The sequence below is a fragment of the Leptodactylus fuscus genome, chromosome 3, assembly GCF_031893055.1.
Source record: "Leptodactylus fuscus isolate aLepFus1 chromosome 3, aLepFus1.hap2, whole genome shotgun sequence".
Classification (NCBI taxonomy): domain Eukaryota; kingdom Metazoa; phylum Chordata; class Amphibia; order Anura; family Leptodactylidae; genus Leptodactylus; species Leptodactylus fuscus.
The window spans coordinates 93,007,784-93,022,691 of record NC_134267.1 but is presented as its reverse complement, the minus strand read 5'-3'; the positions used below and the strand labels follow the sequence as shown (position 1 = coordinate 93,022,691).

The 14,908-nt window shown below is 41.5% G+C and overlaps 1 protein-coding gene across 1 annotated transcript in view; it reads left to right on the top strand.

Annotated features, from left to right (window-relative positions):
• Positions 1–233: 233 nt before the first annotated feature.
• The window catches only part of HDDC2 (HD domain containing 2), a 30,281-nt gene continuing 15,606 nt past the window's right edge, over positions 234–14,908 (top strand). Inside the window, exons 1-4 of the mRNA XM_075267991.1 lie at positions 234–429; positions 3,598–3,719; positions 4,048–4,150; positions 13,924–13,992. Of these exons, the coding sequence (XP_075124092.1) occupies positions 355–429; positions 3,598–3,719; positions 4,048–4,150; positions 13,924–13,992 (369 nt within the window). The 5' untranslated portion in view covers positions 234–354. The remainder of the gene's footprint in view (positions 430–3,597; positions 3,720–4,047; positions 4,151–13,923; positions 13,993–14,908) is intronic.

Below are 14,908 nucleotides of genomic sequence, written 5' to 3'. Positions count from 1 at the left end.
CATCCAAGTGTGAAGGAATCGTAAGGGGACCAATCAGATTTCAAGTCTTATCTCTCTGCGGCCCACTGAAGAATGATAGGTGAAACCTGATTGGACAACTCTCCATTTATCTCTTGTACTTTAAATCTCCGGCCGGCCATGTAGTCGTGCACTGCCCTGTGAGATAATATGGCGGCTGGCACGGCTCCATGTAACTACTGCACCTAAACAATCTCCTTATGGCGGGCAGCACTCGGTTACAACTCTACCCGTGCGTAGAACGTCTCTCGCCGCGGCCAGAGATCTGATAGGTCACACGGCGCTAGGGGGACGGGCCACAGCTGTGTGCCGCTTCCTGTGTATAGTAGAGCCGGCATGGCGGTGGCTGGTGCAGGGAGTAGTGTGGGAAAGAACCTGCTGCAGTTCATGAAATTCGTAGGGCAGCTGAAGGTAAAGTAGTGGCGATCCCTGCACGTTATTATATAACATGGCGTCAGATAGCGCTGAGGTGACGCCACACGTCTGCTCTCATGCCGCTGTTACACTATACTGACGTCTTCTGCCTGCAGACTCCATCTTTCTATGTAGACTGAGCTGAGGGCGACAGGTGTGAAGTAATGCACAATGCTAGATCCTCTGGATGACATGGTCTTGTGTTGCTGTGGGTGACACAGTGGCCATCTTATTGTTTTTATGGGGTATTTTACACCAGCTGTTCCCTACAGGTGATGGCCAGTGCTCCTTCTGTGAATATCCTGGACACATCAATGGAGAAACCCTTAGGGCTCGTTCACACGGGGCAAGAGGGGCAGATTCTGACTCAGAATCTGCCCCCTCACAATAAAGGTCTATGTAGGCCGCTAGCTTCCTTTTTTCCGTGAGCAGTATGTTCCGGCTCATGGGAAAAAAGAAGCGAACTGCCCTTTCCTCAGGCGGATTCCACGGCAAAGTCAGCCCTGACGTCCGCCACCACCCTCCAAACTAGGCCCATTCATTTGGGCCTACTCCGGAGCGGGAATCAAAATCAGGACCTAAATACGCGGTTCCGTGCGCCGCGTGAACTAGCCCTTACTGTCTGTTATTTTGTATTTGTTTATATTTTTCTAGTCATGCTCAGACAGCAGAACCAAAAAAAAAAAACCCGCTAAGGGCTAGTTCACACAGGACTCCGAGTGAACAGATTTAGTTGTGGCTGCTGCGACGGGTTAGGCCCAAATGAATGTGGCTAGACAGGGTGGTGTCGCGGGGCGGACGCCGCAAATGAATCAGCCACGGAATCTGCCTGAAGAAAGGGCAGCTTGCAGCTCGGGAACAAACCGCTCACGGATAAAAGAACATTAACGCTCTACATAAACCTCAATTGTGAGGGTGCAGATTTTGAGGTGGATTTGGTGGCAAAATCCACCCCCTCTTGCCCCGTGTGAACTAGCCCTAACGGAATTGAGGGTGGGTTGACACCTGCGCCCGTGCCCGCTTTATGCAATCCTGCTGGGTTTCCGTCTTCTGCCCTGAGATACTGGACAGGGGATGGAAACCTGGCAGTCAGTTTTCAAACTCATTCACTTGAATGGGTTTGCAAAGTGACTGCCAGGTTTCCGTCCCCTGTCCAGTTCTCCGGGCAGAAAATAGAAACCGTCAGAGTTGCCTAAAGCGAACACGGGCGAAGGTGTGAACCCGTTCTGAGTGATGCTAATGTGTCAGTTTTTTTTAATTGATCCATTAAATGCAGGCTGAGAATCTGCTTCAGGAATTATGAAATGGCTTTTTGATGGGTTTTGTTGCATTTTTTTTTTTTTTTTTTTTTGCTACAGCACGCTGTATGGACTGGGAAACTTATTGGGTTTTTTTTTGTTTTTTTTTTTTGCAAGAAACACATGAAGAACTGTGACAAAAAAAATGCTTTTTTTTTTTTCCACCTTTGATTGATTTCAGTGGGCTTTTCAAGGCAGAATCTGCCTGAAGATAGGTCATGTCTCTTTTTTTTTTTTTTTTTTTCTTTTTTTCATCTAGCTGAAAAAATCAGCTAGAGTAAGGGCTCGTTCACACGGCAGAAAAGTTTTCCACCATGTGGTTTTTTGACATGGCTGGCTGTGACGGGATGCCTATGCAGTGCTTTGGCATTCAGTCATGGCATCCCGCTCCTTATTAGGTCCGAATGAATGGGCCTAAACAGGAGCGTGTCTTGAGCCGCAGACGCCACAGCTGACTCAGCTGTGGAATTTGCAGCAAGATAGGTCACATCACTTATTTTTTCCACTAGCTAGCGGTTAAAAAAAAAAAAAAGCGAGCGGCTCCCATTGAAGTGAATGGGAGCCTTTTTTGCAGGTGGATTCCACGTCAAAATACGCCTGCAAAAAACTCTGTGTGAATATACCCTAAAATAAAATAAAAAAAACAACTGGTACTGACTCCCATTGAAATGAATGTGAGGTAATTGTTGAGACGGATTCCACGTCAAAATCAGCCTGCATAAAACTCCGTTTGAACATACCCATAGATTTTATTTTTAAAAAATGGAAAAAAAAAAAAATAGCCTCATAGACACTCATTATTTTGAAAATGACTGTGTGACTTATCACTTACCACTTATCCCTGTTATGTGAATACGACCCATGGATCAGCATCTAAGAGCCAAAATCGAGAGTCGCACTGTATAAACTGCAACTTTGTTAAAGACTCTCGCTCTGGCACTACTGAAAGCTCATGCATACGAAAAAGAAGGAGAAAAGAATCCCATCCAAACATTGCAGAAAGATATATGGAGCAGAAACACCGTTGTGTTTTTGGAAATTGCAGCATATCAATTATACCGGTGGTTTCCCTATAGGTATAATTGAAGCAGAAAGTCTACAGAGGAAACATATGCAGAGTTTATGTGAAAAGCGTTGCAGAATAATCCCTGACGCGTTACCGTCATAGTATTTACTGCAGAACTTTTTTGAGGATAGATTGTCAATATCAGATTAGTGGGGGTTTGAGAACCCTGCTGGATCACCTGCTCTTAGCAGCTTCTATACAGTAATAATAGCCAAAAGCTGATAGCTCAGTTCTCTATGCCCAGGATGTGCTGAATTAGGGTGTGTTCACATGGTAGAAAATAAAGAGGAATTTCTCTTCATTTTCCGCTGCCGACATATTTGCTGCGGTCTAGCTGCGACGGGATGCAGTGCATCAGCAATCGGTCATGGCATTCCGCTCCTTATTAAGCCCGGATGAAAGGGCTTAAAAACAATGGGAGGTGGGTTCCTGGAGAAATTTGCTGCGGATTTGGGGGCTAAATCTGCAGCAAATTCCTCAGTGTGAATAGACCCTTATTGCAGCTCAGCTCCCATTCACTTGTAATGGAGCTAAGCCGCAGTAACTCAAAGACAACAGCTATCTGCTTCAGACGCTGTTCTCCACATAGCGGCTGTTGAGAGCAGCAGATGGGCAGGGGTCTCAAAAGATGGATTTCCTCCAATCCCATAATACAAATCTATTGTAAGGTAAAGTAATCAATGTCTCCTGTCTGGAAAACTTCTTTAATATGCCAAAAATTGATGATAAGCTCACTTTAAGTTACTGCTGCTTGTATAACTATTGGCATTTCAGAAATTACAATATTTTTTTTGTTTGCAGAGAGTCCCTAGAACAGGATGGGTATACCGCAAAGTGGAGAAACCAGAGAGTGTCTCAGATCATATGTATAGGATGGCAGTTATGGCGATGATAACTGAAGACAAAAAACTAAATAAGGATAGGTATGGTACCATTTGTAAATATGATGCAAGTAATTTTTAATAATTAAAACTGGCACTAAAGGAAACTTTCATGGGATAAAGATATCAATAACCTTGATATGACATCAAGATTAGATTGGTGGGTTCTTCATTCCTGGTACTCCCTTGATATCTCAGCAGCTAATAGACAGATAATGGGGCAGGATGCGGACCGCTGTGTTTTCCATGTAGTTGCCAAACCAAGATATTGCAAATAATCTCCCATTCATTTCTGTCATGTTTGAGGACCTATTCCTTTTTGTTGGAATACTGATTGTGTTTAATTAATTCTTATCGCTATTTCTCCTAGGTGTATAAAGCTTGCTCTTGTGCATGACATGGCTGAGTGCATTGTAGGTGACATAGCTCCAGCTGATAACATCTCCAAAGAGGAAAAACACAGGAGGGAGAAAGTAAGTGGCTTTATAAAACTTTCAGACATGTGAATTAAAGTGACCCTGTCAGGTGTTTTGTGACTCCCTATCTGAGAGCAGGATGTGATTGAGGGTTAGAAAAAAAAGCAAGAATTAACAGTATAATGCACAATGCTTAAAGTGCAAAAATATGTAGTCTAAAAGTGTGTGTGTCTGTGTTTATATTAGAAAAAGTACCAGTTCAAACAATCTATAAACATGCATTTAGCAAACGTGCTATGTAAACATGATATATACAAGAAGTCAAGCAATAACACCAAAATGGCAGAAGTAAAGGAGAAAAAATAATCTATACCACAGTGTCACATGGTGGAATGACAACAATGCCAAGCAGGAGAGTTACACACCCCTATTAGTGGACACAGTCCTGCTTACCCCACACACAGAGTGAGGTTAGGTTCACATCTGCTTTGGAGTCTCCGTAGGATACTCTGCCACAGATTGCGCCTAAAATCGACAGAGAGAAAAGTTCTGCAAGGAGGACTTTTCCTTCCGCTAATTGATAGCTTCTAGAGATGAGCGAACGCCGTTCGATCGAATAGGTATTGGATCGAATATCAGGCCGTTCAGGATATTCAATTCCAATTGAATACAAGGCCGCAAACGCAGTAAAAATTCGTATCCCCGCCCACCTTTCCTGGCGCTTTTTTTGCACCAAAAACTGTGCAGGGGAGGTGAGACATGAACTACGACAACAGAGGCAGTGAAAAAAATTGAAAAAACCCATTGGCTGCTGAAAACATGTGACCTCCCATTTATAAGAACGGCCGCCGCCATATTTGTGTCATTTCAGTTTTGGAGTGATAGGGAGAGCTTGTTCTGAGGGCGATAAAGTGCTTTTCATAGCTTTGGTTAGGCAGGAAATAACAGCTCTTTTCAGAGCTTAATACATTATGCAGCGTAGCAGCAGGGGACGTGGATATTCCGCTGGGTATCCACTCCACAGTCCAGGTACTGGTGAGGGGCTGTCAGCATTGCCTTTCGTCAGTAACAGCAGGGTACGTGCGCGAGGACGTGGACGTGCATACCCAGCTGTATATCCACTCCACAGTCCAGGTACTGGAGAGGGGCTGCCAACAGTGTCCCTCATCGGTAGCAGCAGGGGACGTGGGCGAGGACGTGGATATCCAGCTGGGTGTCTAGTCCACAGTCCAGGTACTGGAGAGGGACTGCCAGCAGTGTCCTTCGTCACTATGAGCAGGGGACGTGGGCTAGGATGTGGGTACCCAGCTGTATATCCACTCCACAGTCCAGGTACTGGGGAGGGGCTGCCAGCAACAGCAGGGGACATGGGTGAGGATGTGGATATCCAGCTGGGTATCCACTCCATAGTCCAGATACTGGAGAGAAGCTGCCAGCACCCAATTTACTCTTCCTCCTCATACTCCTGCTCCTCCTCCTACAACCCCAGCCCCTACTTCTGAATGTGAATTTTTTTTTTTAATATAAAAAAATTAAATGTTTTAGGGGTCACCCCAAGGGCTAAAAAATGAAACACTGCTGCTGCATGGCTCTTGTCACCCCAAGGGCCAAAAAATTAAACTTCTGCTGCATGGCTCTAGTCACCCCAAGGGCCAAAAAATGAAACACTGCTGCTGCAGAATGCTCCATTCACTGCTGTGGGAGTTCCAAAATCAACAGAGAAAGTGTACATGCTTTGAGTTGTAGTTTAACAACATCTAGAGTGCAGAAAATTCCCTGCCATAGACCTTATTTTTTGAGGGTTTTAACTTTTTCTTCTGGCTACACAGAGATATTTGCAGCTGTTATGCTTAGACTGAGGCCCCCTGTTGTGGAAACGCAGCTTTTTTTGTTGCAGTTTTTTGAGCTAAAGCCAAGAATGGCTACACAAGGAATGGAAAATATGTAGTTCTACCTCCTGCTCAATGCTCTCCTGGCTTTTGGCTCAAAAAAACGCAGCAAAATCTGCAACAAAAAAAAGCTTCTTTTCCACAACGTGGGGCCTTAGCCTAAAGGGGTTTTCTATGATTAATAAGATGACCGCCAGTAGGAATAGTCTAAAATACTAAACTTACTCATTAAGTATGCCACTAGCTCCAGCGTTGCGCTTTCAACTGTCCCCTCTGGTCGTGTAGCAATCGAATATGTTTCCTGGCACATGCGGTTTTATATACCACTAGAAAGCCGACAGTGCGCTGAATTCAGTGTTCTGACAGCTTTCCCGTTCTGTGCCCAGGGCTGGAGATATTGGTGCTATTAGGTTTGGCACCAATCTCTGCCCACCATCAGAAGGGCGTTCTTGACAGCTCAGCATAATCCTTGGCGATAAGGAATGCCCCCTCTAACAGTACAAGGCTACTGTAATGTTAGGAAGGACGTTCCTCACAGCCCAGCTAGACTGTCAGGAACGCCCTTCTGACGGTGGGCAGATATCAGTGCCAAAACTAACGACACACATATCTCCAGCCCCAGGGCATAGTACGGGTAAGCCAACAGTGCGCTGTCAGCTTTCTAGCAGTATATACAGTCCTATGAAAACATTTGGGCACCCCTATTAACCTTTTCGCTGCCAAGGGTCTCTGGAAATTTTGCACCTCCAGTAGCCAGAGCAATTTTCACAGTTTTGCGATGGACAAATCAAACCTAAATTGCAACATTAAAAAAGCATCCAACCCCCCCATACCTATATATTTTCTTAAAGTAGACACCTGCAGCATTGTCAGAATGCCACTTCGTACTGTATACGAACAGGCACCTTCATGCAATTTTGATTTAAAGTGAATGTTTTATGAAAAAATGCAAATAAATGTATATTAGTTGTTAAATGCACCAAACCTCCTAAAAATAAGAGTTCAACATGTGCAGAGTTCATACATATCACTATGGCCTGAACCCGCATGCACGTGTCTTCAGAAAATCGCTAGAACTGGAAGGAACAAAATTCTGCTTTGAAGCTGGAAATGTTAAAGTATCATCCTATAAAATGTAGGGATTACACACCATGAGAAGTAAGTGAACCCCTAAACCCTATATATTTTTTGAAAGTAGACAATCTGAAGATTACAAATGTCTTAATGGGTCATCGATAGCCACATTAAGCCAATTTAGCCAATTTTTTGAAAAAATACGCTAAAACCCATATTTGCACCTAAAACTCATGTTCAATCTCACATTCATATACAAAATACTTTTAAAATAATAGCTTATGGTGTATACAATGTGTATATATACTATATGTACCGCAAACATCAACTACAACAAGAGCTCGGACTCCCAAAAACACGAATACAGAAGACAAGCAGGATTTTGCTGTTGTTCACTAATATGTTAAAAAGCTATACTGCACCTACCAAACTGTGACTGTGATACCAAAATCTAACTTTTTTCAGAGTACACAGCATACCGTATATAAAAACACAATTTAATAGTTTATATATATACAACCACCTTCATTCAACTTTGCCGCAAACAGAGATTGCTAGCAAAAATTGCACAAAAATTCAAATTTGCCACTAAAGTGCGGCTCAAGAAATCCCTTTCTGCAAACATAATGTACTGTCCATAAAACTGCAATATGTGAGGAGTTCATACATACCACACATGTATATATTTACAGGGGCGGGTGTTAAAGAATCGCCAAAATCGCAGAAATGCGCCATCCCATTTTGTGCATGCAAATTAAATAGGACTTTACATAAAAATGTTATTTTCCATCCCCCTATAATAATTTTAGCAATCTATACGTTCATCTCTAGTGATAATCGTTATTACTATTATTTTAGTGTGTAACGGACATCAAAAACGAAAATCAAAAAATGCCATCGGCGGGAAGGGGTTAAAGATGAGTCTCTTCTTTAACCCCTTCCCGCCGATGGCATTTTTTGATTTTCGTTTTTGCCTCCCCTCCTTCAAAACCCCATAACTTTTTTATTTCTCCGCTCCCAGAGCCATATGAGGTCTTAATTTTTGCGGGACAAATTTTTCTTCATGATGCTACCATTAATTATTCTATATAATGTACTGGGAAGCAGGAAAAAAATTCAGAATGGGGTGGATTTGAAGAAAAAATGCATTTCTGTGACTTTCTTACGGGCTTTGGTTTTACGGCGTTCACTGTGCAGCCAAAATGACATGTCCCTTATATTCTGTGTTTCGGTACAGTTCCAGGGATACCAAATTTATATGGTTTTATTTACATTTTGACCCCTAAAAAAAATTCCAAAACTGTGTTAAAAAATTTTTTTTCTAAAAGTCGCCATATTCCGACGGCCGTAACTTTTTTATACGTAAGTGTACGGGGATGCATAGGGCGTCTTTTTTTGCGGGGCCGGGTGTACTTTTTAGTTCTACCATTTTCGGGAAATGTTATTGCTTTGATCACTTTTTATTCAAATTTTTATCAGAATCAAAACAGTGAAAAAACGGCGGTTTGGCACTTTCGACTATTTTTCCCGCTACGGTGTTTACCGAACAGGAAAAATATTTTTATAGATTTGTAGAGCGGGCGATTTCGGACGCGGGGATACCTAACATGTATATGTTTCACAGTTTTTAACTACTTTTATATGTGTTCTAGGGAAAGGGGGGTGATTTGAACTTTTAATTCTTTTTATATTTTTTTATATTTTTTTTTTACTTTTTTTTTATTTATTTTTTTGCATTTATTAGACCCCCTAGGGGTGTTGAACCCCAGGGGGTCTGATCACTAATGCAATGCATTACAATGCTAATGCATTGCAAAAAAGCATCCTTTCTTTTGCAGTCTGCATAGACCAGCCTGCAAAAGAAAGGATTTGCAGACAAGCCTGGGAGCCTGTACAAGGCTCCCGGCTGTCATGGCAACGGGACGTCAGCCCTGGAGCATGCTCCAGGAGCCGGCGATCCCGGCCAAAATGGCGGCGCCCATGCGCCGCCGGGAAAATGGCGCCTCCGGCGCCTTTGATCGCGGCGCCTGAGGGGTTAATGCCTCCGATCGGTCCGGGGACCGATCAGAGGCATGAGAGCCGGTTGTCTACTGCTTAAAGCAGTAGACACCCGGCGGCTATGGCGGCCGCCCGGCTCCCGGGCGGTTGCCATAGTTACAGACCCGACATGCGCCGTACTATTACGGCGCATGTCGGCAAGGGGTTAAAATGCATTTTAAAGCATCAAGATATGTTGATGCAGTCCAGAGATATCGGCATTAGTAGGGAGGACGTACTAAGTACGTCCTCGGCTACTGAAGTGCCAACTTGGGAGCACGTACAGTGTACGTGCCTGGCAGCGAAAGGGTTAATCTTAATCATTTTTAGTTCTAAATATTTTGGTGTTTATAACAGCCATTTCAGTTTGATATATCTAATAACTGATGGACACAGTAATATTTCAGGATTGAAATGAGGTTTATTGTACTAACAGAAAATGTGCAATATGCATTAAACCAAAATTTGACCGGTGCAAAAGTATGGGCACCTCAACAGAAAAGTGACATTAATATTTAGTAGATCCTCCTTTTGCAAAGATAACGGCCTCTAGTCGCTTCCTGTAGCTTTTAATCAGTTCCTGGATGAAGGGATTTTGGACCATTCCTCTTCACAAAACAATTCAAGTTCAGTTAAGTTCGATTCAATTAAACCAGAATCAGAAATGCCGAAGCTCTCACCTCCCCCTCCCCTATCTGAGGAGCTCCGTTACTTGTCAGACATAAACAGATCAGAGCTGCTTCTGAGCACTCATCCCCTCCCTCCCCCCTGAGTGCAGGCAGCTACATCACTTGGGGACTGAGCAGATAAGCCCAGTGGCCATAGAAACTGAGTGTAAATAATGAAGTGAATAAATTAAGATAGTGGACAAACAAAGCAGTTTTGATAAAGCAACGTAGGAAAAGTCTTAAATCCACATAAACTAGCAGTATAGATAGGATGCTTTTCATGGGACAACCCCTTTAACCACTTCAGTACCGGGCCAATTTGTGGTCCAGGACCAGACACATTGTAGGTTTATTATGTATGTGCGGTTTTGAGGTCTGTAAAAAAATTTTCGTATGTCTTAGTCAACTAATTTTTGCGTCTTTTTTCGGGGACACATAGGGCTTTATTTTTATGTTATTTTTATTTTCAAATGTGTTTTAATTTTTTTTATATCCAGGAAAATATAAACAAAATAGGAGGGAAATTGTGTCTGGTTTTCAATTTATAATTTTTTTTAATTTAATAACACAAAGTGTCACTGAAAAACTTTATAAAATAGTTTTTCCTCTCCGTTACGGTAATTTTTATTTTGTATGGTGTCTTCGGGGGTGGGGCTATAACCTTTAATAACAGCGTTTTATTAGCGTATTATTTATTTATTTTTTATTAGTTTATTTACAATTTTTTTTTTAACTTTTTTTTATTATATTTTTATTTTATTCCCAGATTGTGTCCCCATAAGGTGATAAGAGACCTTTGGGGACATCTGATCACTTTTTTTTTTTTGTACTTGAGGCTGATTTCTCCTATAACTGAGGCTGGTACATTTAACCTCAGTTACAGGAGAAATACAGACTCCTGCACACTGTATACACAGTATGCAGAGCTGATCTGAGTCCTGTAGGACCCAGCAGCTCTGGCAGGACACTGCTCCCGGCAGATCACGTGTCTGCCGGGTCAGAGGGCAGCTGATTTATGGCTGCGTCCATAGCCCTGTATACAGTGCTCATTGAGCGCTGTATACACAGCGATCGAGATAGCAGAGCAGGTAATAAATCTGCCCTGCTATCTCTCTGGGAGCTCCGGCTGAAGTTACAGCCGGCTCCTAGTGAAAGCAGCTGCACGATTTTGTGCAGCTGCTGTGTTCTGACTTGGACGTACAGGTACGTCCTGGCAGAACTAGACAACCACTATCCGGACGTATATAGTCTATGGGCGGTCCGGAAGTGGTTAAGAAAGGCTACTCTTTTCCTACCTTTAGAAGTCTTCTCCGCCCCACTGTTCCGTATATATCCCAGTTTTCTTCTGCATGCAAATGATTTTTCTCGCAGCACTGGTGTTGGTCCCCTGTGCTCAAACAGCACTGGGCGCGTCCCCAATACTGCTTGAAAAATCTCCAGAGCCGGCCTCTTCTTCAGGAACGCCTCTCCCTGCCTCTCTTCTTCTGGCGCCGATTCGATTGCAGCCAGATGACTGCTACAGGACCAGAGGGGACAGTTGAAATAGCAACGCTGGAGCTAATGGCATGACAGATGATGATAGGCTTCTTATTTTTACATTTTTGTTACATAAGGTTCTAATTCAGAAATTTGCACCATGTGTTTTTTGTTTTTGTTTTTTTTCAGAGCACCGGTATTGGAAGCTTACAGTAGTTCCTGCTTGCTAATACTTATATAGTCAGCAGCTTTTACTGATCTGATAACAGATGCTTCACAATATGGGAAGATAGGTTGGTAGAGACGAGATACAAAAACATTGCCTTCTTGGTTCATTAATGTGGAAAGCTAAAATTTTGTTTCTTAGCTGTTGTGTTACACTTTTAACAATTTATAATATTTTGGCGTTCCTGATTTGCAAGAGCTATAGGCTCTTTAAGGTTGCAAGCTTTCCCCAGTGGTCACATTCAGACTGAACACTTCCAAACTGGAACTGCTATTATACTGTGGAGTCTCTAAGAATTTTTAGGGTCAGTGCACACAGAATTTTCTGACGCTGATTTTGATGCCGAATCCGCCTCAAATCAGCCTCCAAAAAAACCATCCCAATAGAGTTTGTTCCGCAAACAATAAGACTTCATGTTACTCTAATACACAATAAATACACAAAAACGAAAATTAATTGCCTCAGTCTTTAAGGTGTTAATACATGTAATAATTACTTTTCTTTACATAAAATAGAAGTAAAGGTGCAGGTGCAGCTTTTATAACACTTCCAGATATATGCTTTATAGCATATATGCAAATGTATAATTGAGTTTTATGGGAAATGTTGGGGATATGCTCTGTGACTTTACATAGAGAAGAATAGAATATGAGCTGTGTGTATCACTTATCAAGAATGCTACAGTCCTATGAAAAAGTTTGGGCACCCCTATTAATCCTAATCATTTTTAGTTCTAAATATTTTGGTGTTTGCAGCAGCCATTTCAGTTTGAGATATCTAATAACTGATGGACACAGTAATATTTCAGGAGTGAAATGGGGTTTATTGTACTAACAGAAAATGTGCAACATGCATTAAACCAAAATTTGACCGGTGCAAAAGTATGGGCACCATTATCATTTTATTGATTTGAATACTCCTAACTACTTTTTACTGACTTACTGAAGCACAAAATTGTTTTTGTAACCTCACTGAGCTTTGAACTTCATAGCCAGATCTATCCAATCATGAGAAAAGGTATTTAAGGTGGCCAATTGCAAGTTGTTCTCCTATTTGAATCTCCTCTGAAGAGTGGCATCATGGGCTACTTAAAACAACTCTCAAATGATCTGAAAACAAAGATTGTTCAACATAGTTGTTCAGGGGAAGGATACAAAAAGTTGTCTCAGAGATTTAACCTGTCAGTTTCCACTGTGAGGAACATAGTAAGGAAATGGAAGACCACAGGGACAGTTCTTGTTAAGCCCAGAAGTGGCAGGCCAAGAAAAATATCAGAAAGGCAGAGAAGAAGAATGGTGAGAACAGTCAAGGACAATCCACAGACCACCTCCAAAGAGCTGCAGCATCATCTTGCTGCAGATGGTGTCACTGTGCATCGGCCAACAATACAGCGCACTTTGCACAAGGAGAAGCTGTATGGGAGATGATGAGAAAGAAGCCGTTTCTGCAAACACGCCACAAACAGAGTCGCCTGAGGTATGCAAAAGCACATTTGGACAAGTCAGCTTCATTTTGGAAGAAGGTCCTGTGGACTGATGAAACAAAGATTGAGTTGTTTGGTCATACAAAAAGGTGTCATGCATGGCGTCCAAAAAAACAGCATTCCAAGAAAAACACTTGCTACCCACTGTAAAATTTGGTGGAGGTTCCATCATGCTTTGGGGCTGTGTGGCCAATGCCGGCACCGGGAATCTTGGTAAAGTTGAGGGTCACGTGGATTCCACTCAGTATCAGCAGATTCTTGAGAATAATGTTCAAGAATCAGTGACGAAGTTGAAGTTACGCCGGAGATGGATATGTCAGCATGACAATAATCCAAAACACCGCTCCAATCGACTCAGGCATTCATGCAGAGGAACAATTACAATGTTCTGGAATGGCCATCCCAGTCCCCAGACCTGAATATCATTGAACATCTGTGGGATGATTTGAAGCGGGCTGTCCATGCTCGGCAACCATCAAACTTAACTGAACTTGAATTGTTTTGTAAAGAGGAATGGTCCAAAATACCTTCATCCAGGATCCAGGAACTGATTAAAAGCTACAGGAGGCGACTAGAGGCTGTTATCTTTGCAAAAGGAGGATGTACTAAATATTAATGTCACTTTTCTGTTGAGGTGCCCATACTTTTGCACTGGTCAAATTTTGGTTTATTGCATAGTGCACATTTTCTGTTAGTACAATAAACCTCATTTCAATCCTGAAATATTACTGTGTCCATCAGTTATTAGATATATCAAACTGAAATGGCTGTTGCAAACACCAAAATATTTAGAACTAAAAATGATTAATAGGGGTGCCCAAACTTTTTCATAGGACTGTATCTATCTTCAGATTTAGAAATTAAGTGTTTGGGGGTTTTTTTTGTATGTTTTGGTGACCTGAAAAGTTAGTCTGTGAATTCCTATAGATATTTACAATTATGCCTATTTTGATGTGTTGTTTTTTTTTTCTTTGCAGGAAGCTATGAATTATTTGTCTAATATGTTACCAGATGAAATGAAGAAGGAGGTGTATGAACTGTGGGAAGTAGGTGTGAAGCAGTATATATTTCTATCTACACATTATTACATACATCATTGTAAATTATCTCCAAATTATTGTAATGTTAATTGTAACTAGTTAATGGCAGTATATAAAGGATTGCTTTAACAGATTGTATAATGCTACATAAATAATCACCTGAATACAGAGACATGTGTCATGAGATCAACAGCTTTTTAAGACAATGTTATTATGGCACTATTATTATACATATGGTTCTGTGTGACCACCCAGTGACTTTTATGAATGGCAACCTGTGAAGGGTTTTACTATCATGGTAATTTTTTTTAAAAAAGGAGGAATATATATGGCCAAGATAAGAAAATGAATAAGAAAATGCAAATTTGGTGCTTTTTGATTGTAGGACATGTCTTTCTTCAGTGCATACAATGAGAAAACCAAGACTGCCACCATAACAAGTGGTTAGGCTGTCCCCACTTTATAAAGCATTTAATTTTGCTTAATGAGCAATTATATTACTTTTTCATTTTGAGTTTAAGTTTCAATGGAAATGGTGTGGCAGGGTTAGCTGAGCATATAAATATTTTATGGGAAAAGATTCAATACTTGTCACTTATCCATTTCTCTTTGTTTTTAGCATACTTACAATGGCTTGCAAAAGTATTCATACCCTTTGAACTTTTTCACGTCTTGTCAATTTACAACTACAAACTTTAAAACATATTTGAGATTTTAAGTGATAGACCAACAGAAAGTAGCGCATAATTGTGAAGTGGAATGAAAATGAAACATGGTTTTCAAAATTTTAATCAAATAAAAATCTGAAAAGTGTGATGTGCAAAAGTATTCAGCCCCCTGTACACTGATACCCCTACATAATATCCAGCACAATCAATTGCATTCAGTAGTCACTTAATTAGTTAATAGAGTCCTGCTGTGT